The following is a 26874-nucleotide window of genomic DNA, read 5'->3' as shown; positions in this document are numbered from 1 at the left end:
TTTACTATGAGCTATCTCAGGAATTAAATAATAACATGGAAAAGGTTGTTAATTCTCTCTGCAGAAGCAGCTTAAGTCTTTAGCTCTTCAAAATAAAAAAAGGTCCCTGTATCTGCTAATACTACAGAGAGAAGAAACATGTCCCTTTCTAGGAAAAGAATGCTGTTACCTTGTAAATCAATCAGTTATTGTTAAAGAACTCAGGGATCAATCAAACACAGGGCTAAAGGCTTTCAAGAAACAGGATCCTGGAGTTTGTTTAACAACTGGCTGTCCTGGCTCTACCCTCCTCTAGGCCCATTTATAATTATTCTGTTATTGCTGGTCTTTGGGCCTTTCATCTTTAAACTTGTCAAATTGGTTTCTTCTACAATTTAGGCCATAAGGCCACAAATTGGCCTGCAAACAGAACTCTTCCACCCTGTTTCTCCAGTAATCCCTATACCTGAGTTTTCTTCCTACTGATCGACCCACCGCGAATCCTGGCCTCCAAAAGAACCTACCTGCCAAAGGCTCTGGGATGAGGGGGTCTCCAAGAGATCCCGATGAAGGAGAAATTCTCGGTGACCTCTGGGCTCTCTGCACTCCTCTTCCAATCCGATTTTGGATCCCACTGGATAAGCAGGAATGTGATTAAAACGGAGAGAAGCAAGAAGGGACAGCAAGTGGGACATGGAGACTAAGAAAGCTTCCCTGTCCTAGGCAGGTATGGAAGCCCAGAGCTCCACTGTCACGCCCACACACACAAGCAACACACAAACACATACCACCGCACACAGACACACTAAAGTGGCACAGTAGCAACCAGCTTCACACAGTCCCTGAGGCTGCAGGGTTCTGCTGTTGAGGACTAAAACCCTCCAGTGAGAGTGAGGGAGCAGCCCATAGGCTCACAGGAAGACATGTACTCGAGATATCCCAGGCAAGACATTTGAGGAGACTCACCTGCACTCCCTTGGCACAGGCCTGAGGCTGGAATTCCACGCTGCATCCCCAGCACCCTCCACCTGAGGTTTCTTCTTCCTGGTCCACCCTCTGCTAATCCTGGTCTACGGAGACGATCCTGTGGAAATCCTGGCGAGGAGCCCCCTAAGCCTTATTTCTGACACACTGCCACAGAAAGCTCCTCCTTTGCCAAGTCTCAGGAACCCATTACCATTCAACAGTGAACCTCACAATCCACTGAGGAGTAGCTTGTGCCTCGTGCATGCCCACTGATGAGGCCGACTTCCACCTGGCTCCAGGAACTCAGGCTCCAGCTCTTGAAGAAATGGCCGAGGCTGCTAGGACTGCTGTGGTGGTTGTGGGGAGTGAAAGCAGCAGGTTTGGGGAGCCATGGGAAATGGGTGTATGTGCAACATAGCTGGGGTATAACTCATAAGACTCCTGTCCTCAGGACCTCCTTCAGTGCTCTTCTGCTTTGGCTCCTGGCTTCAGAGTGGCTGATGTGCTCTCTCCATTCCTCTTTGAATCTGATTTGGGATCCCACCGGGTTAGAAGAAACGGGATTACAATGGAGAGGGGTGGGAAGGCCCTCACTGGGGAACAGAAAGACCTCAGGTACCTAAAGACATGGTTTCCCCACCCCAGCACCCAGGTGGCAGAAGCAGCAGGTTTGGAGAGCTGTGGGAAAAGGGCATACATGGGGCAAAGCTGGGGTCAAATCCATAAGACACTTGTCCTCAGAACCGCCTCCAACGCTCTTGTGCTTTGGCTCATGGCAAAGGAGAAGCTTCAGGGTGCCCGATGGGCTCTCCCCACTCCCCTTCAGATCTGATTTTGGATCCCACCAGGTAAGCGCGGATGGAGTTACAATGGAGAGGGACACGAAGGTCCTCACTGGACACAGAAAGATCTCAGGCAACTCAAGACATGGTGTCCTCACCCTGCCACCCAGATGACAAAAGCAGCAGGTTTGGGGAGCCGTGGGAAACGGGCATCCATATGACAAAGCTGGGGGAAATCCATAAGACTCTTGCCCTCAGGACGCCTTAAGTGCCTTTCTGCTTCAGCTCCTGGTGGAGGAGAAGCTTCAGGGTGCCCGATGGGCTCTCCCCACTCCCCTTCAGATCCGATTTTGGATCCCACCACGTAAGCAGGGATGAGGTTACAATGGAGAGGGGCTGGAAGGGCCCCACTGGGACACAGAAATATGTCAGCAACCTCAAGGCATGGTTTCCCCACCGCACCACCCAGCTGGCAAAAGCAGCAGCTTTGGGGAACTGTGGAAAATGCTTGTATATGTGACAAAGCTGGGGTCAAATGTATAAGACAGTTGTCCTTAGGACTGCCTCCAGCGCTCTTCTGCTTCAGCTCCTGGTGGACGAACAGCTTCAGGGTGCCCGATGGGCTCTCCCCACTCCTCTTCAGATCTGATTTTGGATCCCCCCGCGTAAGAAGGTATGGGGTTACAATGGAGGGGTGCGGGAAGGGCCTCACTGGGCACAGAAACATCTCAGGGACCTCAAGTCATGGTGCCCCCACCCGGCAAGTACCCCTGATGTAACAACACCTGCACCCAGCGAAACCCAGTCCCCTTGAATCGCTCCCTGGCATCCATGTCAGCTAAAAGATTCAGTGCTTGAAGGCACTTTCCCCAGGGGCATAGTGAAGGATGGCCCTCAAGAATGAAAGAACAAGTGCAGGTGAATTGCAACACAACCTTTTGGAGAAGACAGAGGGCAGACACGCAGTCATCCAATGGGATATGGAGACTGAGAATGCTTCCTTGCCCTGGGCAGGTATGGAAGCCCACAGCTCCACCATCAGCACACCTGCTCAATCACCCAGAAACAGGTGTGGAGGGGAAACAGACAGAAAATGGATCTCCAGCAACTTCCTCCCTGCTGGACTGGGAAGTGTTCTATGTTGAGGACACTGAGCCAGACCAGGAAGTTCCTCTAGGCTTCTCAGAAAGAGGGCACACAGAGAAAGAGGGAAGACAGCACCGGCCAGGGTCCAGGCCAAATACAACACAATGCATCCAAACACCCATCCGGGGAGGAGTGCCAAATGGTTGACTTGGCCAGAAAGACTAGTGTTGGAGTGACAGAGAAGCTTGCCACATCCCATTCTTGGTATCCTTGTGGTTCCTGTGTGGAGCTGTGGCTAGATTTCTCAATGAGGTAATTGGTGAGAAAAGTGAGAACAGTCTTCTTTGAAGTGGATGTCCAACCCTCCTGCAGGTGGACAATGAGCTATGCTGAGGCTTTTGTCCTTGGCTGGGATGTGATCATCTTGGTCCTCAGAAAGAGACCTCTCAGGATAGGGAGGTGATTGAATCATACGGTAGCCGGACACTTCTCCCTCCCCACATTGTCCATGCCTCCCCTGGCCCAATCCATCTGGAATTTCTGGAGAAATGATTGACAACCAGTCACATGACCCATGCAGTGACACAGGGAGAGATTTGTCAAAAGAAAGGCTGTGGTGCAAGACACCCCTCTCTGGCACACAGAGCCATGCATCCCAACACACACACAGATGCACAGAGAGAGAGAAAGAGAGTGGGAAAGGAGAGAAAGACATAATCACAGAGAGTCATACATGTGCAGACATTCAATCACACACACACACACATGCAGGCCACCACACACAGATCAGAAGAAGTGGCATAGAAACACCCAGCCGCAGGCCGTCCCTGAGGCTGCAGGATTCTGCTCTTATGACTGACAACCCTCTGGTGAGAGTGAGAGAGCAGCCCATGTGCACACAGGAAGATGTGTACTCGAGAAAACCAGGGCAAGACATTTGGGAAGACTCACCTGTACTCCCTTGTCACAGGCATGAGGCTGGAGTTCCACTCTGCTCCCCAGGAGAACCCTCCACCTGAGGTTTCTTCCTCCTGGTTGACCCTCTGCGAATCCTGGTCAACCCACTGTGAGTCCTGGTCTCTGGAGACTATCCTGTGGAGGTCCTGGTGAGGAGTGGCCTAAGCCTTGTTTCTGACACTGCCTCAGGAAACTCCTCCTTTGCCCACTCTCAGGATCCGGTCGCCATTCAACTGTGAAAGTCACAATCCCCTTAGGAGAGGTTTCTGCCTCATGCATGGGCATTGGTAACCCGGACTCACACCTTGCTCCATAAAGTCAGGCTGTAGCCACTTGCAGAAATAGCTAGGGCAGGGAGGACTGCAGTGGTGGTGGCGAGTAGTGAAAGCAGCAGGTTTGCGGAGCCGTGAAAACGGATGTATGTGCAACATAGCCGGGGTCAAACCTTTAAGACTCCCGTCCACAGGACCTCCTTCAGTGCTCTTCTGTTTCGGCTCCTGGCTTCAGGGTGCCTAATGGGCTCTCCCCTTTCCTCAATCTGATTTTGGATCCCACCAGGTAAGGAGGGATAGGGTGACAATGGAGAGGGGTGGGAAGGGCCTCACTGGGGCACAGAAAAATGTCAGTGACCTCAAGGCATGGTGTCCCCACCCCACCACCCGGGTGGCAAAAGCAGCAGGTTTGGGAAGCCGTGGGGCATGCTCATACATGTGACAAAGCTGGGGTCAAATCCATAAGACTCTTGTCCTCAGGACCCCCTCCAGTGCTCTTCTGCTTCATCTCTGGCCGAGGAGAAGCTTCAGGGTGCCCGATGTGCTCTCCCCACTCCCCTTCAGATCCGATTTTGGATCCCACCGAGTAAGTAGTGATGGGGTTACAATGGAGAGGGGCAGGAAGGTTCGCACTGGGCACAGAGGGATCTCAGGGACCTCAAGGCATGGTGTCCCCACCTGACCATGCACATGGCAAAAGCAGCAAGTTTGGAGAGCTGTGGTAAATAGGCGTATGTGCGACGAGCTGTGGTCAAATCCGTAAGACTCTTGTTCTCTGGACTGCCTCCAGTGCTTTTCTGCTTCAGCTCCTGACGAAGGAGAAGCTTCAGGGTGCCCGATGCGCTCTACCCATTCCTCTTTGGATCCAGTTTTGGATCCCACGGGGTAAGCAGGGATGGAGTTACAATGGAGAGGGGCAGGAAGGGTCTCAGTGGGAAACACAAAGATATCAGGGACCTCAAGTCATTGTGTTCCCACCCTGCCTCCCGCTGGTACACCTGACGCAACAACCCCTGCACCCAGTTAAACCCAGTCCCCTTCACTTGCTCCCTGGCATCCATGGCAGCCAAATGATTCAGTGCTTGAAGGCACATTCCCCAGGGGCATAGTGACCAATGGTCCTCAAGAACCAGAGAAGTGCAGATGAATTGCACCAGCACCTTTTGGAGAAGCAAAAGGGCAGCCACGTAGCCTTCCATGAAGACTTTCATGAAGCCTTCCAAGCTTTCCCGTGGAGACTGAGAAAGCTTCCCTATCCCGGACAGGGATGGAAGCCCACAGCTCCACCTTCATCGCACCTGCCCAATCATTGAGAAACAGGTTTGGAGAAGAAGCAGACAGGAAACAGATCCCCAAGTACTTCCTTCCTACTGGACTGGGAAGTGTTCTATGTGGAAGACACTTAGCCACATCAGGAAGTCTTTAGGCTTCTCAGAAAGAGGGCAGACAGAGAAAGATGGAGGACAGAGCATAGGCCAGAATCCAGGACGAATACAGCACAATGCCACTGCCACGGGCATCCAGGGAGGAGTGCCAAACAGCCAGAAAGGCCAGTGTTAGAGGGACAGAGAAGCTTGCCACATCTCGTTCTTGGCATTCTTGTGTTTCCTGTGTGGAGCTGTGGCTAATTTCTCAATGAGGGTATGGGTGAGAAAGTGAGAACAGTCTTCTTAGAGGTGGGTGGGCAACGCTCCAGCAGGCGAACAATGAGCTATGCTGAGGCTTTTGTCCTTGGTTGGGGTGTGATCATCTTGGTCCTCAGAAAAGAGCCTCTCAGGATGCGGAGGTGATTGAAACATATGGTGGCCTGACGCATCTCCCTCCCAATGTTGCAAACACATCCCTGGAAAAAGTCATCTAGAATTGCTGGGGGAACGACTGACAACAGTCACAGGACCCAGGCAGCGACACAGGGAGAGACTCATCAAAAGAAAGGCTGTGGTGCAAGAAACCACTCTCTGGCACACAGGGCCATGCATCCCAACATGCACACACAGATGGACAAAGAGAGAGAAAGAGAGCGGGAAAGGAGAGAGAGACATAATCACAGACAGGGAGACATACATGCGCACACACTCAAACACACACAGACACACACACCACCACACAGATAAGCAGAAGTGGCACAGAAGCACCCATCCGCAGGCAGTGCCTGAGGCTGCAGGGTTCTGCTCTTCATGACAAACAACCCTCTGGTGAGAGTAAGAGAGCAGCCCAAGTGCATACAGGAAGATGTGTACTCGACATAACCAGGCCGAGACATTTGGGAGACTCACCTGTACTCCCTTGTCACAGGCCTGAGACTGGAATTCCATGCTGCTCCCCAGGGGAAACCTTCACCTGAGATTTCTTCCTCCTCGTCGACCCTCTGCGAACCCTGGTCAACCCACTTTGAGTCCTGGTCTCTCGAGACTATCCTGTGGAGGTCCTGGTGAGGAGTGGCCTAAGCCTTGTTTCTGACACACTGCCACAGGAAACTTCTCCTTTGCCAAGTCTCCGGATCCCATCGATATTCAATGGTGAACCTCACAATCTTCTGAGGAGTGGCTTGTGCCTCATGCATGCACACTGGTGGGGCTGAATACCACCTGTCTCCGGAACTGAAGCTGCAGCCCAATAAGAAAATTGCCGAGGCTGCTAGGAGATTAGAGTGGTGGTGGTGGGGAGTGAAGGCAGCAGGTTTTGGGAGCCATGGAAAGCGGGTGTATATGCAACATAGCCGGGGTCAAACCCTTAAGAATCCTGTCCTCAGGATCGCCTTCAGTGCTCTTCTGTTTTGGCTCCTGGCTTCAGGGTGCCTGATGGGTTCTCCCCTTTCCTCTTTGAATCTAATTTGGATCCCACTGGGTAAGCAGGGATGGGGTGACAATGGAGAGGGGTGGAAAGGGCCTCACTGGGGCACAGAAAGATGTCAGCGACCTCAAGGCATGATGTCCCCACCCCATCACCCGGGTGGCAAAAGGAGCAGGTTTGGGGAGCAGTGGGAAACGCTCATACATGTGACAAAGCGGGGGTCAAATCCATAAGATTCTTGCCCTCAGGACCACCTCCAGCACTCTTCTGCTTCAGCTCTGGAGGAGGAGAAGCTTCAGGGTGCTCGATGGGCTCTCCCCATTCCCCTTCAGAATCGATTTTGGATCCCACAGGGTAAGCAGGGATGGGGTTACAATGAAGAGAGGGAGGAAGGGCCCCATTGGGGCAAAGAAATATGTCAGCAAACACAAGTCACAATTTCTTCACGCTATCACCCGGGTGGCACAAGCAGCAGGTTTGGGGAGCTGGGGAAATGGGCATGTGTGTGGCAAAACTGGAGTCAAATGCATAAGACTCTTGTCCTCAGGACAGTCTCCAGCACTCTTCTACTTTGGATCCTGGCAGAGGAGAAGCTTCAGGGTGCCCAATGGGCTCTCCCCACTCCTCCTCGGATCCGATTTTGGATCCCACCGGGCAAGTAGGGATGGGGTTACAATGGAGAGGGGCGGAAATGGCCCCATTGGGGCACAGAAAGATGTCAGCAAACTCAAACCATGGTTTCCCCACCCCGCCACCTGGCTGGCAAAAGCAGAAGCTTTGGGGAGCTGTGGAAAATGCTCGTACATGTGACAAAGCTGGGGTCAAATGCATAAGACATTTGTCCTCAGGACCACCTCCAGCGCTCTTCTGCTTCAGCTCCTGGTGGAGGAGAAGTTTCAGGGTGCCCGATGGGCTCTCCCCACTCCTCTTTGGATCTGATTTTAAATACCACCATGTAAGCAGAGATGGGGTTACAATGGAGAGGAGCAAGGGCCTCACCGGGCACAGAAACATCTCAGGGACCTCAAGTCATGGTGCCCCCACCCGGCAGGTACCCCTGATGCAAGAACAACTGCACCCAGTGAAACCCAGTTCCCTTGGCTCGCTCCCTGGCATCCATGTCAGCTAAAAGATTCAGTGCTTGAAGGCAATTTCCCCAGGGGCACAGTGAAGGATGGCCCACAAGAACAAGAGAACAAGTGCAGGTGAATTGCAACAGCACCTTTTGGAGAAGCCAGAGGACAGCCACACAGCCATTCAGTAGGATATGGAGACTCAAAAAGCTTCCCTGTCCTGGGCAGGTATGGAAGCCCAAAGCTCCACCATCATCGCACCTGCTCAATCACCCAGAAACAGGTGTGGAGGGGAAACAGACGGAAAATGGATCTCCACCAACTTCTTCCCTGCTGGACTGGGAAGTGTTCTATGTTGAAGACACTGAGCTAGACCAGAAAGCACCTCTAGGCTTCTCAGAATGAGGGCAGACAGAGAAAGAGGGAAGACAGAGCATAGGCCAGGGTCCAGGCCAAATACAGCACAATGCATCCCAACACCCATCCGGGGAGGAGTGCCAAATGGTTGACTTGGCCAGAAGACTAGTGTTGGAGTGACAGAGAAGCTGGCCACATCCCTTTCTTGGCATCCTTGTGGTTCCTTTGTGGAGCTGTGGCTAGATTTCTCAATGAGGTAATTGGTGAGAGAAGTGATAACAGTCTTCTTTGAAGTGGATGGGCAACCCTCCTGCAGGTGGACAATGAGCTATGCTGAGGCTTTTGTCCTTGGCTGGGATGTGATCATCTTGGTCCTCAGAAAGAGGCCTCTCAGGATGGGGAGGTGATTGAAACCTATGGTTGCCCGACACATCTCCCTCTCCACGTTGCCCACACCTCCCCTGGCAAAAAGCCATCTGGAATTGCTAGGAAAATGACAGACAACCAGTCACACGACACAGGTAGCAACATAGGGAGAGACTAGAAAAAAGAAAGGCCGTGGTGCAAGAAACCGCCCTGTGGCACACAGGGCCATGCATCCCAACACCCACACAGATGCACAGAGAGAGAGAATGAGAGTGGGAAAGGAGAGAGACATAATCACAGACAAAGAGACATACACGCTCACACACTCGAAAACACACACACATACACACACACGCCACCATGCACAGATAAGCAGAAGTGGCACAGAAACACCCATCCGCAGGCAGTGCCTGAGGCTGCAGGGTTCTGCTCTTCATGACTAACAACCCTCTGGTGAGAGTGAGAGCGGCCCATGCGCACCCAGGAAGATGTGTACTCGGGACAACCAGGCCAAGACATCTGGGGAGACTTACCTGTACTCCCTTGTCACAGGCCTAAGGCTGGAATTCCACACTGCTCCCCAGGGGACCACTCCACCTGAGATTTCTTCCTCCTGGTCGACCCTCTGCGAATACCGGTCAACCCACTGCGAGTCCTGGTCTCTGGAGACTATCCTGTGGAGGTCCTGGTGAGGAGTGGCCTAAGCCTTGTTTCTGACACACTGCCACAGGAAACTGCTCCTTTGCCCACTCTCAGGATCCCATCGCCATTCAATGGTGAACATCACAATTTCCTTAGGAGCAGTTTCTGCCTCATGCGTGGGCATTGGTGACGCTGACTCGCACCTTGAGCCAGAAACTCAGGCTGTAGCCGCTTGCAGAAAGGACCGAGACAGGGAGGACTGCAGTTGTGGTGGTGTGTAGTGAAAGCAGCAGGTTTGGGAGCCCTGAAAATGGGTGTATGTGCAATATAGCCGGGGTCAAATCCTTAAGAGTCCTGTTCTCAGGACTGCCTTCAGTGCTCCTCTGTTTCGGCTCCTGGCTTCAGGGTGCCTGATGGGCTCTCCCCTTTCCCCTTTGAATCCCATTGTGGATTTCACTGGGTAAACAGGGATGGGGTGACAATGAAGAGGGGTGGAAAGGGCCTCACTGGGGCACAGAAAGATGTCAATGGCCTCAAGGCATGGTGCCTCACCCCACCACCTGGGTGGCAAAAGCAGCAAGTTTGGGGAGCCAAGGGAAATGCTCGTACATGTGACAAAGCTGGGGTCCAATCCATAAGACTCTTTTCCTGGCTCTTCTGCTTCAGCTCTGGCAGAGGAGAAGCTTCAGGGTGCCCGATGGACTCTCCCCATTCCCCTTTGGAATCAATTTTGTATCCCACAGGGTAAACAGAAATGGGGTTACAATGGAGAGGGGAGGAAAGGGCCTGACTGGGGCACAGAAATATATCAGCAAACACAAGGCACAGATTTCCCACCCTGCTGCCCAGGTGGCACAAGCAGCAGGTTTGGGGAGCCTGGGAAATGGGCATATGTGTGACAATGCTGGGATCAAAAGAATAAGACTGTTGTCCTCAGGACCACCTCCAGCACTCTTCTGCTTCAGCTCCTGGCAGAGGAGAAGCCTCAGGGTGCCCGATGGGCTCTCCCCACTCCTCTTTGGATCCGATTTTGGATCCCACAGGGTAAGCAGGGATGGGGTTACAAGGGAGAGGGGCCAGAAGGGCCTCACTGGGCACAGAAACATCTCAGGGACCCCAAGTCATAGTGCTCCCATCCGGCAGGTACCCCTGATGCAAAAACACCTGCACCCAGGGAAACCCAATCCACTTGGCTCGCTCCCTGGCATCCATGTCAGCTAAAAGATTCAGTGCTTGAAGGCACTTTCCCCAGGGGCATAGTGAAGGATGGCCCTCAAGAACGAGAGAACAAGTGCAGGTGAATTGCAACAGCACCTTTTGGAGAAGCCAGAGGGCAGCCACACAGCCATCCACTGGCATATGGAGACTGAAAAAGCTTCCCTGTCCTGGGCAGGTATGGAAGCCCACAGCTCCACCATCAGCGCACCTGCTCAATCACCCAGAAACAGGTGTGGAGGGGAAACAGACGGAAAATGGATCTCCACCAACTTCCTCCCTGCTGGACTGGGAAATGTTCTATGCTGAAGACACTTAGCCAGACCAGAAAGCCTTTAGGCTTCTTAGAAAGAGGGCAGACAGGGAAAGATGGAGGACACAGCATAGGCCAGAATAAAGGTCAAATACAGCACAATGCCACTGCCACGGGCATCCGGGGAAGAGTGCCAAATTGTTGACTTGGCCAGAAAGGCCAATGTTAGAGGGACAGAGAAGCTTGGCACATCCCGTTCTTGGCATTCTTGTGGTTCCTGTGTGGAGCTGTGGCTAGATTTCTCAATGAGGTTATGGGTGAGAGAAGTGAGAACAGTCTTCTTTGAGGTGGGTGGCAACCCTCCTGCAGGCGGACAATGAGCTTTGCTGAGGTTTTCTCCTTCGCTGGGATGTGATCATCCTGGTCCTCAGAAAGAGGACTCCCAGGATGGAGAGGTGATTGAAATATATGGTGTCCCATGAATCTCCCTCCCCATGTTGCCCATACCCCCCCCGGCAAAAGCAATCTCGAATTGCTGGGGAAACGACTAACAACCAGTCACATGACACAGGCAGTGACGCAGACAGAGACTCATCAAAAGAAAAGTTGTGGTGCAAGAAACCGCTCTCTGGCACACAGGGCCATGCATCCCAACACGCACACACAGATGCACAGAGAGAGAGAAAGAGAGCGGGAAAGGAGAGAGACATAATTCCAGACAGAGACATACATGCGCACACACTCAAACACATATACACACACGCCACCACACAGATAAGCAGAAGTGGAACAGAAACACCCATCCGCAGGCAGTCCCTGAGGCTGCAGGGTTCTGCTCTTCATGACTAACAACCCTCTGGTGAGAGTGAGAGAGCGGCCCATGTGCACACAGGAAGATTTGTAATTGAGATAACCAGGGGAAGACATTTGGGGAGACTCACCTGTACTCCCTTGTCACAGGCCTGAGGCTGGAATTCCACGCTGTTCCCCACGGGAACCCTACGCCTGAGATTTTTTCCTCCTGGTCGACCCTCTGCAAATCCTGGTCAACGCACTGCAAGTCCTGGTCTCTGGAGACTATCCTGTGGAGGTCCTGGTAAGGAGTGGCCTAAGCCTTGTTTCTGACACACTGCCTCAGGAAACTCCTCCTTTGCCAAGTCTCATGATCCTGTCGCCATTCAAAGGTGAATGTCACAATCCCCTTAGGAGCGGCTTGTGCATCATGCAGGCGTACTGGTGACACTGACTGGCACCTTGCTCAGGAAACTCAGGCTGTAGCCGCTTGCAGAAATGGCTGAGGCAGTGGTGGTGGCAGGTATTTAAAGTAGCAGGTTTGGGCAGCCGTGAAAACGGGTGTATGTGCAACATAGCTGTGGTCAAACCCTTAAGACTCCTGTCCTCGGGATCTCCTTCGGTGCCCTTCTGTTTCGGCTCCTGGCTTCAGGGTGCCTGATGGACCCTGGGTGCCTTTCCCCTTTGAATACAATTGTGGAACCCACCGGGTAAGCAGGGATGGGTTGACAATGGAGAGGGGTGGGAAGGGCCTCATTGGGGCACAGAAAGATGTGAGCGACCTCAAAGCATGGTGTCCCCACCCCACCAACCAGGTAGCAAAAGTAGCAGGTTTGGGGAGCCGTGGGAAATGTTCGTACTTGTGACAAAGCTGGGGTCAAATCCCTGAAATTATTGTCCTCAGGACCGCCTCCAGTGCTCTTCTGCTTCAGATCTGGAGGAGGAGAAGCTTCAGGATGCCTGATGGACTCTCCCCACTCCTCTTCAGATTCGATTTTGGATCCCACCGGGTAAGTAGGAATGGGGTTACAATGGAGAGGGGCAGGAAGGTTCGCACTGGGCACAGAAAGATCTCAGGGACCTCAAGGCATGGTGTCCCCACCCGACAACCCACGTGGCAAAAGCAGCAGGTTTGGAGAGGTGTTGGAAACAGGTGTATGTGCAACAAAGTTGGGGTCAAATCCCTAGAACTCTTGTTCTCTAGACTGACTCCAGTGCTTTCCTGCTTCAGCTCCTGATGAAGGAGAAGCTTCAGGGTGCCCGATGAGCTCTCTGCATTCCTCTTTGGATCCAATTTTGGATCTCACAGAGTAAGCAGGGATAGAGTTACAATGGAGAGGGGCAGAAGGGCCTCAGTGGGAAACAGAAAGATATCAGGGACCTCAAGGCATTGTGTTCCCACCCTGCCTCCCAGCAGGTACACCTGGTGGAACAACCCCTGCACCCAGTTAAACCCAGTCCCCTTCACTTGCTCCCTGGCATCCATGGCAGCCAAAAGATTCAGTGCTTGAAGGCACATTCCCCAGGGGCATGGTGTTGGATGGCCCTCAAGAACCAGAGAACTACAGGTGAATTGCACCAGCACCTATTGGAGAAGCCAAAGGGCAGCCACATAACCTTCCATGGAGACTTCCAAGCAGCCTTCCAAGCTTTCCTATGGAGACTGAGAAAACTTCCCTTTCATGGGCAGGTGTGGAAGCCCACATCTTCACCTTCATCGCACCTGCCCAATCATTGAGAAACAGGTTTGGAGAAGAAACAGACAGGGAACAGATCCCCAAATACTTCCTCCCTGCTGGACTGGGAAGTGTTCTATGTGGAAGACACTTAGCCACATCAGGGAGCCTTTAGGCTTCTCAGAAAGAGGGCAGACAGAGAAAGATGGGGGACACAGCATAGACCAGAATTCAGGCCAAATACAGCACAATGCCACTGCCATGGGCATCCGGGGAGGAGTGACAAATGATTGACTTGGCCAGAAAGGCCAGTGTTGGAGGGACAGAGATGTTTCCCACATCCCATTTTTGGCATCCTTGTGGTTCCTGTATGGAGCTGTGGCTGTATTTCTCAATGAGGTTAGGGGTGAGAGAACTGAGAATAGTCTTCTCTGAGGAGGGTGGGCAACCCTCCTGCAGGTGGACAATAAGCTATGTTGAGGCTTTTGTACTTGGCTGGCATGTGATCCTCTTGATCCTCAGAAAGAGACCTCTCAGGATGGGGAGGTGACTGAAACATATGGTGGCCCGATGCATCTCCCTCCCCATGTTGCCCATGCCACCCCTGGCAAAAGCCATCTGGAATTCCTGGGGAAGTGACTGAAAATCCGTCACACGACCCAGGAAGTGACACAGACAGAGATTCATCAAAAGAAAGGTTGTGGTGCAAGAAACTGCTCTCTAGCACACAGGGCCATGCATCCCAACACGCACACACAGATGCGCAGAGAGAGAGAAAGAGAGTGGGAAAGGAGAGAGACATAATCACAGACAGAGACAAACACTCGCACACACTCAAACACACACATACACCACCACACAGATAAGTAGAAGTGGCAAAGAAACACCCAGCCGCATGCAGTCCCTGAGGCTGCAGGGTTCTGCTCTTCATGACTAACAACCCCCTGGTGAGACTGAGAGAGCAGCCCAGGTACACACAGGAAGATGTGTACTTGAGATAACCAGGCAAGACATTTGGGGAGACTCACCTGTACTCCCTTGTCACAGGCCTGAGGCTGGAATTCCACGCTACTCCCCGGGGAACCATCCACCTGAGATTTCTTCCTCCTGGTCGACCTTTTGCGAATCCTGGTCAATGCACTGCAAGTCCTGGTCTCTGGAGACTATCCTGTGGAGGTCCTGGTGAGGAGTGGCCTAAGCCTTGTTTCTGACACACTGCCTCAGGAAACTCCTCCTTTCCCCACTCTTGGGATCCTGTCAACATTCAGTAGTGAACCTCACAATCCCCTTAGGAGCAGCTTGTGCCTCATGCATGTGCACTGGTGACGCTGACTCGCACCTTGCTCCAGAAACTCAGGCTGTAATCGCTTGCAGAAATGCAGGGAGGACTGCAGGTGTGGTGGCAGGTAGTGAATGCAGCAGGTTTGGGAGCCCTGAAAACAGGTGTATGTGCAACATAGCCAGGGTCAAACCCGTAAGACTCCTGTCCTCAGGACCTCCTTCAATGCTGTTCTGTTTCGGCTCCTAGCGTCAGGGTGCCTGATGGACTCTCCCCTTTTCTCTTTGAATCCGATTTTGGATCTCACTGGGTAAGCAGGGATGGGATGACAATGGAGATGGGCAGCAAGGGCCTCACTGGGGCACAGAAAGATGTCAGCGACCTCAAGGCATGGTGTCCCCACCCCACCACCTGGGTGGCAAAACCAGCAGGTTTTGGGGAGCCGTGGGAAACGCTTGTACATGTGACAACGCTGGGGTCACATCTCTAAGACACTTGTCCTCAGGACCACCTCCAGCACTCTTCTGTGTCAGCTCTGGCAGATGAGAAGCTTCAGGGTGCCTGATGGGCTCTCCCCACTCCTCTTTGGATCTGATTTTGGATCCCACCAGGTAAGTAGGGATGGGATTACAATGGAGAGGGACGGGAAGGTTGTCACTGGGCACAGAAAGATCTCAGGGACCTCAAGGCATGGTGCCCCACCCAAACACCCACGTGGCAAAAGCAGCAGGTTTGGAGAGCTGTGGGAAACTGGCATGTGTGCCACAAAGCTTGGGTCAAATTCATAAGACTCTTGCTATCTGGACTGCCTCCAGGACTTTTCTGCTTCAGCTCCTTATGAAGGAGGAGCTTCAGGGTGCCTGATGGGCTCTCCCCGTTGGTCTTCAGATCCAATTTTGGATCCCATCCGGTAATGAGAGATGGAGTTACAATGGAGAGGGGCGGGAAGGGCCTCAGTGGGAAACAGAGAGATATCAGGGACCTCAAGATATTGTGTTTCCACCCTGCCTCCCGGCAGGTACACCTGATGCAACAACCCTGCACCCAGTTAAACCCAGTCCCCTTCCCTTGCTCCCTGGCATCCATGGATTCAATGCTTGAAGGCACATTCCAAAAGATTCAGTGCTTGAAGGCACATTCCCCAGGGGCATAGTGAGGGATGGCCCTCAAGAATGAGACAAGAGCAGGTGAATTACACCGGCACCTTTTGGAGAAGCCAAAGGGCAGCCATGCAGCCTTCTGTGGAGATTTCCATGCAGCCTTCTAAGCTTTCTCATGGAGACTGAATAACTTCCCTGTCCCGGACAAGGATGGAAGCCCACCTGTCCCCCTTCATTCCACCTGCCCAATCATTGAGAAGAAGGTTTGGTGAAGAAACAGAAGGAAAACAGATTTCCAAGTACTTCCTCCCTGCTGGACTGGGAACTGTTCTATGTTGAAGACACTTCGCCAGATCAGTAAGACTTCTCAGAAAGAGGGCAGACAGATAAATAGGGAGGACAGAGCGTAGGCCAGATCCAGGCCAAGTGCAGCACAATGCCATTGCGACGGCCATCCTAAAATTAGTGCAAAATGGTTGACTTGGCCAGAAAGCCCAGCATTGGAGGGACAGCGAAGCTTGCCACATGCCATTCTTGGCATCACAGTGATTCCTGTGTGGAGCTGTGGCTAGATTTCTCATTGAGGTTATGGGTGAGAGAAGTGAGAACAGTCTTCTTTGAGGTGGGTGGGCAACCCTCCTGAAGGTGGACAATGCGCTATGTTGAAGCTTTTGTCCTTGGCTGGGGTTTTATTGTCTTGGTCCTCAGAAAGAGGCGTCTCAGGATGGGGAGGTGACTGAAACATATGGTGGCCCGATGCATCTCCCTCCTCACATTGCCCATGCCTCCCCTGGCAAAAGCCAACTGGAATTGCTGGGGAAAGGACTGACAACCAGTCACACGACTCAGTCAGCGACACAGAAAGAGACTAATCAAAAGAAAGGCCGTGGTGCAAGAAACTGCTCTCTGCCACACAGGTCCATGCATCCCAACATGCACACACAGATGCAGAGAAAGAGAGAAAGAGAGCGGGAAATGAGACAGAGACATAATCACGGACAGAGAGACATACACGTGCACACACTCAAACACACACACACACACGACCACACACAGATAAGCAGAGATGGCAAAGAAACACCCAGCCGCAGGCAGTCTCTGAAGCTGCAGAATTCTGTTCTTCATGACTAACAACCCTCTGGTGAGAGTGAGAGAGCAGCCCAAGTGCACACAGGAAGATGTGTACTCGAGATAACTAGGCCGAGACATTTGGGGAGACTCACCTGTACTCCCTTGTCAGAGGCCTGAGGCTGGAATTCTACGCTGCTCCCCAGGGGAACGCTCCACCTGAGATTTCTTCCTCCTGGTTGACCCTCTGCGAACCTGGTCAACCCACTGTGAGTCCTGGTCTCTGGAGACTATCCGGTGGAGGTCCTGGTGACAAGTGGCCTAAGCCTTGTTTCTGACACGCTGCCACAGGAATCTCTTCCTTTGCCAAGTCTCAGGATCCCGTCACCATTCAATGGTGAACTTCACAATCCCCTGAGGAGCGGCCTGTGCCCCATTCATGCACACTGGTGAGGCCAAATACCACCTGCTTCCGGAACTGAAGCGGCAGCCCAATAAGAAAATGACCGCAGCTGCTAGGACTACAGTGGTGGTGGTGGGGAGTGAAAGCAGCAGGATTGGGGAGCCATGAGAAGCAGGTGTATGTGCAACACAGCCGCGGTCAAACCCTTAAGACTCCTGTCCTCAGGACCTCCTTCAGTGCTCTTCTGTTTTGGCTCCTGGCTTCAGGGTGCCTGATGGGCACTCTCCTTTCCTCTTTGAATCTGATCTTCAATCCCACCGGGTAAGCAGGGATGGGTGACAATGGAGAGGGGCAGGAAGGGCCCCACTGGGGCACAGGAATATGTCAGCAACCTCAAGGCACAGTTGCCCCACACCACCACCCGGGTGGCACAAACAGCATGTTTGGGAGCCGGGGAAATGGACATATGTGGGACAAACCTGGGGTCAAATCCTTAAGACTCTTCTCTTCAAGACCACCTCCAGCACTCTTCTGCTTTGGCTTCTGGCAGAGTAGAAGCTTCAGAGTGCCCAAGGAGCTCTCCCGACTCCTCTTCGGATCCGATTTTGCATCCCACCATGTTAGCAGGATGGGGTTACAATGGAGAGGGGTAGGAAGGGCCTCACTGGGGAACAGAAAGATGTCTGCCACCTCAACACAGGGTTTCCCCACCCTGCCACCCAAGTGGCAAAAGAAACATGTTTGGGCAGCTGTGGGAAATGCTCATACATGTGACAAAGCTGGGGTCAAATGCATAAGACTCTTATCCTCAGGACCACCTCCAGCACTCTTCTGCTTCAGCTCCGGGTGGAGAAGAAGCTTCAGGGTGCCCAGTGGGCTCTCCCCACTCCTCTTTGGATTCGATTTTGGATCCCACAGGGTAAGCAGGGATGGGGTTACAATGGAGAGATGCGGGAAGGGCCTCACTGGGCACAGAAACATCTCAGGGATGTCAAGTCATGGTGCTCCCACCCGACAGGTACCCCTGATGCAAGAACACCTGCACCCAGGGAAACGCAGTTCCCTTGACTCACTCCCTGGCATCTATGTCAGCTAAAAGATTCAGTGCTTGAAGGCACTTTCCCCAGGGGCATAGTGACAGATGGCCCTCAAGAACGAGAAAACAAGTTCAGGTAAATTGCAACAGCACCTTTTGGAGAAACCAGAGGGGAGCCACACAGCCATGCACTGGGATATGGAGACTGACAAAGCTTCCCTGTCCTGGGCAGGTATGGAAGCCCATGGCTCCACCATCATTGCACCTGCTCAATCACCCAGAAACAGGTGTGGAGTGGAGACAGATGGAAAATTGATCTCCACCAACTTCCTCCCTGCTGGACTGGGAAGTGTTCTATGTTGAAGACACTGAGCCAGACAAGGAAGTGCCTCTACGCTTCTCAGAAAGAGGGCACACAGAGAAAGATGGAAGACAGAGCATAGGCCAGGGTCCAGGCCAAATACAGCACAACACATCCCAAAACACATCCAGGGCGGAGTGCCAAATGGTTGACTTGACTAGAAAGGCCAGCGTTGGAGGGACAGAGAAGCTTGCCACATCCCATACTTGGCATTTTGTGGTTCCTGTGTGGAGCTGTGGCTAGATTTCTCAATGAGGTTATGGGTGAGAAAAGTGAGAACAGTCTTCTTTGAAGTGGATGGGCAACCCTCTTGCAGGTGGACAAGGAGCTATGCTGACGCTTTTGTCCTTGGCTGGGGTTTTATTGTCTTGGTCCACAGAAAGAGGCCTCTCAGAATGGGGAGGTGATTGAAACATATGGTGGCGCAACGCATCTCCCTCCCCACATTGCCCACGCCTCCCCAGGCAAAAGCCATCTGGAATTGCTGGGGGAAAAACTGACCACCAGTCACACAACCAGGCAGTGACACAGGGAAAGACTCATCAAAAGAAAGACTGTGGTGCAAGAATCTGCTCTCTGGCACACAGGGCCATGCATCCCAACATGCACACACAGATGCAGAGAGAGAGAGAAAGAGAGTGGGAAAGGAGACAGACATAATCACAGACAGAGACATACACGCGCACACACTCAGACACACACACACACACACACACGCCACTACACACAGATAAGCAGAAGTGGCACAGAAACACCCAGCCGCAGGCAGTCCCTGAGGCTGTAGGGTTCTGCTCTTCATGACTGACAACCCTCTGGTGAGAGTGAGAGAGCAGCCCATGTGCACACAGGAAGATGTGTACTCGAGATAACCAGGGTAAGACATTTCAGGAGACTTACATGTACTCCCTTGTCACAGGCCTTAGGCTGCAATTCTACGCTGCTCCCCAGGGGAACCCTCCACCTAAGATTTCTTCCTCCTGGTCGACCCTCTGCAAATCCTGGTCAACCCATTGGGAGTCCTAGTCTCTGGAGACTATCCTGTGGAGGTCCTGGTGACGAGTGGCCTAAGCCTTGTTTCTGACACACTGCCACAGGAAACTCCTCATTTGCCAATACTCAGGATCCCGTCGCCATTCAATGGTGAATGTCACAATCCCCTTAGGAGTGGCTTGTGCCTCGTGTATGCGCATTGGTGACGCTGACTGGCACCTTGCTCAGGAAACTCAGGCTGTAGCTGCTTGCAGAAATGGCTGAGGCAGGTGGGACTACAGTGGTGGTGGTGGGTAGTGAAAGCAGCAGGTTTGGGTAGCTGTGAAATTGGGTGTATGTGCAACATAGCCGGGGTCAAACCCATAAGACTCCTGTCCTCAGGACCTCCTTCAGTGCTCTTCTGTTTCTGATCCTGGCTCCAGGGTGCCTGATGGGCTCTTCCCTTCCCTCTTTGGATCCGATCTTGGATCCCACCGGGGAAGCAGGGATGGGTTGACAATGGAGAGGAGAAGGAAGAGCCTCACTGGGGCACAGAAAAATGTCAGCAACTTCAAGGAGTGGTGTCTCCACCCCACCACCCGGGTGGCAAAAGCAGCTGGTTTGGGGAGCCATGAGAGACGCCAGTACATGTGACAATGCTGGGGTCAAATCCATAAGACTCTTGTCCTCAGGACCGCCTCCAGCTCACTTCTGCTTCAGCTCTGACAGATGAGAAACTTCAGGGTACCTGATGGGCTCTCCCCACTCCTCTTTGGATCCAAGTTTGGTTCCCAACGGGTAAATAGGGATGGGGTTACAATGGATTGGGGTGGGAAGGTTGGCACTGGGCACAGAAATATCTCAGGGACCACAAGGCATGGTGTCCCCACCTGACCATCCACATGGCAAAAGCAGCAGGTTTGGTGAGCTGTAGGAAACAGACATATGTGTGACAAAGCTAGGGTCAAATCCCTAAGACTCTTGTCCTCAGGACTGCCTCCAGAGCTCTTCTGCTTCAGCTATTGATGGAGGAGAAGCTTCAGGGTGCCCGATGGGCTCTCCCTATTCCTCTTCAGATCCAATTTTGGATCCCACAGGGTAAGCAGGGATAGAGTTACAATGGAGAGGGGCAGAAGGGCCTCAGTGCAAAACAGAAAGATATCAGGGACCTCAAGGCATTGTGTTCCCACCCCGCCTCCCAGCAGGTACACCTGATGCAACAACCCCTGCACCCAGTTAAACCCAGTCCCCTTCACTTGCTCCCTGGCATACATGGTAGCCAAAAAATCCAGTGCTTGAAGGCACTTTCCCCAGGGGCATAGTGACGGATGGTCCTCAAGAACCAGAGAAGTGCAGGTGAATTGCACCAGCACTTTTTGGAGAAACCAAAGGGCAGCCACATAGCCTTCATGGAGACTTTGACGCAGCCTTCCAAGATTTCTCATGGAGACTGAGAAAGCTTCCCTGTCCTGGGCAGGGATGGAAGCCCACGGCTCCACCTTCATCGCACCTGCCCAATCATTGAAAAACAGGTTTGGAGAAGAAACAGATGGGAAACAAATCCCCAAGTACTTCCTCCCTGCTGGACTGGGATGTGTTCTATGGTGAAGACACTTAGCCAGATCAGGAAGCCTTTAGGCTTCTCTGAAAGAGGGTAGACAGAGATAGAGGGAGGACAGAGCATAGGCCAGAATCCAGGCCAAATACAGCACAATGCCACTGCCACGGGCATCCGAAGAGGAGTGCCAAACGGTTGACTTGGCCAGAAAGGCCAGCGTTGGAGGGATAGAGATGCTTGCTACATCCCGTTCTTGGCATCCTTGTGGTTCCTGTATGGAGCTGTGGCTAGATTTCTCAATGAGGTCAGAAGCGAGCGAAGTGAGAACTATCTTCCTTGAGATTTATGTTTACCCCTCCTGCAGGTGTGCTGTGAGCTGTGCTGAGGCTTTTGTCCTTGGCTGGGATGTGATTTTCTTGGTCCCATGAAAGAGGCAATTCAGGATGGGCAGGTGATCGAAATATACGCTGGGCCCCCACAGCTCCCTCCACAGTTTGCCTAGACCTTCCTCCCGAAATGTCAGCTGGAATTGCCGGGTAAACGACTGACAACCGGCCACACAACCCAGGCAGAAACACAGGGAGAGGTTCACCAGAAGAAAGGCTATCATGCAAGAAACCGCTCTCTGGCAGACAGGGTCATGCGCCCCAACACACACACACACACGTGCACACAGATGTACAGAGAGAGAGAGAGTGGGAGAGAGAGATTAATCTGAAACAGACATACGTGTGCACACAACAAACAATACATATACACCCACACACACAGACATACAGCAGTGGCACAGTAACACGCAGCTCCAGGCAATCCCTGAAGCTGCAGGGTTCTGCTCTTCATGACTATGTCCACTGGGTGAGAGAGTAGCCCATGGTAACATAGGAAGACATGTACTTCGAGATGACCAGGCCAAGACAAATTGGAGACACCCACCTGTATCCCCTTGGCACAGGCCTGTGGCTGAGATTCCAGGCTGCTTCCTGCGATCCCTCCACCTGAAGTTTCTTTCTCTTGGTCGACCCTTCGTGAAGTCCAGAGAGTATCCTGTGAACGACCCTCCAGAGAGTATCCTGTGAACGTCCTGGCGAGGAGTGGCCTGAGTCTTGTTTCTGACTCACTGCCACAGGGTGCTTATCCATTGCCAGGTCTCAGGAGCCCGTTGCTTGGCAACGGTGAAAGTCACAATGACCCTAGGAGTGGCTTGTGCCTCGTGCATGCGCACTGGCGCAACTCACATCTGGCTCTAGGAACTCAGGCTCCGGGCACTTTAAGAAATGGTAGCGCTGCGGGGACTGTGGTGGCGGCTATCCAAGTAGGCAATGAGGTATCAAAGTCAAAAATCAATCTCTCCCATGGAAGTTTGAAAGAACTCCTCTAATTGGTCGAAAACATGAATGGAGCGGGAATAACTTCAAGGTTAAAATTCTGCTGCTCTTTACCTATAGGGATTCCTCCCTTGGTTCCCCTCCCACAGGGGCATGGGAGCACTCTCTCCCTCTCTCTCTCTCTCTCTCTCTCTCTCTCTCTCTCTCTCTCTCTTTTCCTCTCTCTCTCTCTCTCTCTCTCTCTCTCTCTGTCTCTCTCTTTTCCTCTCTCTCTCTCTTTTCCTCTCTCTCTCTCTCTCTCTCTGTCTCTCTCTTTTCCTCTCTCTCTCTCTTTTCCTCTCTCTCTCTTTCTCTCTCTCTCTCCCCCTCTCCTCTCTCTCTCTCTCTCTCTCTTTCTCTCTCTCTCTCTCTCTCTCTCATCCTCTCTCTCTCTCTCTCCTCTCTCTCTCTGTCTCTGCCTAGCAAATCACTGGTGAGGCCGAATATCACCTGTCTCCGGAACTGAAGCTGCAGCCCAATAAGAAAATGGCTGAGGCTGCTAGGATTAGAGTGGTGGGGGGGGGGGAGTGAAAGCAGCAGGTTTGGGGAGCCATGGGAAGCGGAAGTTTCAGCGTGCCCGATGGGCTGGCCCCACTCCTCTTGGGATCCGATTTTTGATCCCACCAGGTAAGCAAGGATGGGGTTACAATGGAGAGGGACAGAAAGGGCCTCACTGGGGCACAGAAAAATGTCAGCGACCTCAAATCATGGTTTCCCCACCCCGACACCCGGGTGGCAAAAGAAGCAGGTTTGGGAGTTGTGGGAAATGCTGGTACATGTGACAAAGCTGGGGTCAAATGCATAAGACACTTGTCCTCAGGACCGCCTCCAGTGCTCTTCTGCTTCAGCTCCTGGCGGAGGAGAAGCTTCTGGGTGCCCAAGGGCTCTCCCCACTCCTCTTCGGGTCCGATTTTGGATTCCACAGCGAGCCGGGATGGAGTTACAATGGAGAGAGGAGGGAAGGGCCCCCCTGGGGTAAAAAATATGTCGGCAAATACAAGGCACGTTTTCCCCACACTGCCACCCGCGTGGCACAAGCAGCAGGTTTGGGGAGCCGGGGAATTGGGCCTATGTGCAGCAAAGCTGGGTTCGAATGCATAAGACTCTTGTCCTCAGGACCGCCTCCAGCACTCTTCTGCTTCAGCTCCTGGCAGAGGAGAAGCTTCGGATCCTATTTTGGATCCCGCCGCGTAAGCAGGGATGGGGTTACAATGGAGAGAGCTATCTTCTTTGAGATTTATGTTTACCCCTCCTGCAGGTGAGCTGTGAGCTGTGCTGGGGATTTTGTCCTTGGCTGCGGTGTGATTGTCTTGATCTTATGAAAGAGGCAGTTCAGGATGGGCAGGTGATTGAAATATATGCTTGCCGCCACAGCTCACTCCACAGTTTGCCTAGACCTTCCTTCAGAAATGTCAGCTGGAATTGCCAGGTAAATGACTGGCAACCGGCCACACAACACAGGCAGCAACACGGGGAGAGGTTCACCAGAAGAAAAGCCGTCATGCAAGAAACCGCTCTCTGTCCGTCAGGGCCATGCGTCCCAACACACACGCTCACACGCCCACACAGATGTACAGAGAGAGAAAGAGAGTGGGAGAGAGAGAATAATCTGAGACAGAGACACACACGTGCACACACACAAACAGCACACACATACCCACCACACATAGACATACAGGAATGCCACAGTAACACCCAGCCCCAGGCAGTCCCTGAAGCAGCAGGGTTCTGCTCTTCATGACTATGACCACTGGGTGGGAGAGCAGCCCATGGGCACACAGGAAGATGTGTACTTCGAGATGACCAGGCCAAGACAAATTGGGGACACCCACCTGTACACTCTTGGCACAGGCCCGAGGCAGAGATTCCGGGCTGCTTCCGCTAAGATCCCTCCACCTGAAGTTTCTTTTCTTGGTCGACCCTTCATGAATCCTGGCCTCCAGAGAGTATCCTGTGGACGTCCTGGCGAAGAGTGGCCTGAGTCTTCTTTCTGACTCACTGCCACATGGTGCTCATCCTTTGCCAGGTGTCAGCAGCCAGTTGCCTGGCAACGGTGAACGTCACAATGACTCGAGGAGTGGCTTGTGCCTCATGCATGCGCAATGGTGAAGCCAACTCTCACCTGGCTCTGGGAACTCAGGCTGCAAGCCCTTTAAGGAATGGTAGAGCTGCGGGGACTGTGGTGGCGGCTATCCAAGTAGGCAATGCTGTGTCAAAGTCAAAAATCAATCTCTCCCATGGAAGTTTGAAAGAACTCCTCTAATTGGATGAAAACATGAATGGGGCGGGAATAACCTCAAGGTTAAAATCTTGCTGCTTTTTACCTATAGGGATTCCTCCCTTGGTTCCCCTCCCACAGCACCGTGGGAGCGCTCTCTCTCTCTCTCTCTCTCTCTCTCTCTCTCTCTCTCTCTCTCTCTCTCTCTCTCTCTCTCTCTCTCTCTCTCTCCCTCCTCTCTCTGCCTAGTAAATCAATCTCTGTTGAACTCTTTGGGTGGTCCACAATATTTGTTCGAAAGGTAAGCTTACCATGCCTCCAGCACCCTTTTCCCCATTCCTGGGGTAAGAGAGTCCAAGGACCCGGGCACATCCAAGCCGGGAACTGGGAGCATCTTCGGGACATCCCCTCTCCATTCCCCGCTTACATTCCCAACTGAAAGTTAATTCTTTACTGTAATAGACGTACACCATGCATTCTTTAGCATTCCTGTGGATACAGATAGTCGATTTCTCTTCACCTTCACCTGGTAAGACAGACAATGCACATGGACAATCATTTCTTAGGGATATACTGTAAAACCAATTTATTTTCAAAATAACCAAAGTGGACCTTTCAGATGTTAATTTCCCTAAGAAAACTACCTTGATATCACATGTAGATAGTTTACTTCTCTGCTCAGAGTGTAATCTGGATAAAATGAAAGGAATATTAGTTGTCCCTACCCCGAAATCTAAGAAACAGTACAGAAGTTTTGGGGGATTAGGAGGATACTGCAGAAACTGGATTCCAACCTTTTCCTTTAAAACTCAACCAATGGAAGAAATGTAAAGAGTGTTATAGATGGCCCAGTATTAGTACACCAAATTACAATATTCCCTTTTCATTGTCTGTTTATGAAAATCTGGGAAACACCTTAGGTGTTCTGATGCAAATCCATGAGATCAAAATATACCTGTAGGATACTATAGTCAACAGTTGGATTCCGCTGCTGGAGGATTCCCATTTGCATGAGAAGAGTACCTGCTACAATTCTCCCTCTATTACACTTGCACTCTCTATTTATAAGAGCAACTGAAGAAATAATGATGAGAAATAATGATGAGATCTCTCCTCACTGTCTTTGTCACGTTCAAAGAAGTGGGAATGCTTCTAACCTCATCAAACTCAACAGTGTTTGGTTAGTAGAATAATGGTTTGTGAAGTTCTTTCTCTCTCTGCTCCCCATATTACAATTTCCAGATGGAATAATCGAAATGCTGTCACTCTTCTGCCCTGCCTTCAGATGGCATGCTGCATGATTGCATATTAACTGACCAGCTTCTTTCTCCTGGAAAGGACCTGCAAATAAACCCCTTACTAACACTAATGTTTGCTTTACAAATGTATCTTACTTAAAGGATTAAGTAAGATATATGTAATTTATCATGCAAGTAACACTATAGCACCCTTGGCTTAGGAATTCAAAAGTGCATCCTTCCAGGAGCAATCTCAGCCCAAAAAGAAGAGTGAATAATATTTAATTATTTATTAATAATTATGAATTAATAATAATTAATTAGAGCCTAGCAACCGGTAAAAGGAATGAATGCTAATATTGATACAGATAGCAGATATGCTTTCAGAGTAGCTCAAGACTTTAAAAATGCTATGGATACAAAGAAGATTTTTATCCTCTTCCAGTTAGTCCACAAAAAACACATGCCTCATTTTGAAATTATTAGAAGCCATACTACTGTGAAAATCATTCACTGTTATCCAGATTCTAGGCCGTTAGAGTCAGACACTCCAGCAAGCATGTAAAATCAGTTAGCAGATAATATACGCAAAAGGGCTACCGTAAAGATATCTGAATAAGAAAATTGACCCATTTTATTTTTAAGAAAGCACCTAATTTTGATATAAAATTATCTCCATACAGAGCTCAAAAAACAGAACAAGAGATTTGGGAAACAAAAGAGAAAATGTACTTCTCCAAGACTAAGCTATGATATGGTTCAAATTGTCTATGCTTACTTCTAACCAAAATAGTCATCTTTCTTTTCTGCAGGACTTAACTCCTGAGAGCCTCAACAAAAAGACAGCTTAGGGAAAACAGTATCTTGAAAAGGTTCTTCAACTGTTGCTTATACAGTATACGATGACTGCAATAGCTGCCCAAAACACAATCCAGGGAAACCTTTACATAGTTCTCATCAAGTCCATATTCCTTTACCAAAAGGCCCTTTTGAGGCATGGCAGCTAGATTCTATTCAGCTACCACCATCACAAGAATATAAGTACATTCTTGTTTTCTCTTTGGATAGAAA

General features: G+C 51.5%; 1 protein-coding gene across 6 annotated transcripts in view; it reads right to left on the bottom strand.

The window, feature by feature from the left end:
- Nucleotides 1-26874, bottom strand: part of LOC144581918 (uncharacterized) — a 91821-nt gene that overhangs the window by 15332 nt on the left and 49615 nt on the right. For 2 of the 6 annotated variants that reach the window (XM_078367821.1, XM_078367820.1), the window contains exons 2-3: nucleotides 21917-25091; nucleotides 504-613 (exon numbers count right to left, since the gene is read on the bottom strand). In XM_078367821.1, coding sequence (XP_078223947.1) covers nucleotides 504-613; nucleotides 21917-22122 — 316 coding nt within the window. In that variant the 5' untranslated portion in view covers nucleotides 22123-25091. Of the gene's footprint in view, nucleotides 1-503; nucleotides 25092-26874 lie in introns of all 6 variants that reach the window. The other 4 variants (XM_078367823.1, XR_013533349.1, XM_078367822.1 and 1 more) reach the window with 4 other exon arrangements.

Source organism: Callithrix jacchus, chromosome 3 (genome assembly GCF_049354715.1).
Source record: "Callithrix jacchus isolate 240 chromosome 3, calJac240_pri, whole genome shotgun sequence".
Lineage (NCBI taxonomy): Eukaryota > Metazoa > Chordata > Mammalia > Primates > Cebidae > Callithrix > Callithrix jacchus.
This window is presented reverse-complemented; position numbering and strand designations above follow the sequence as displayed.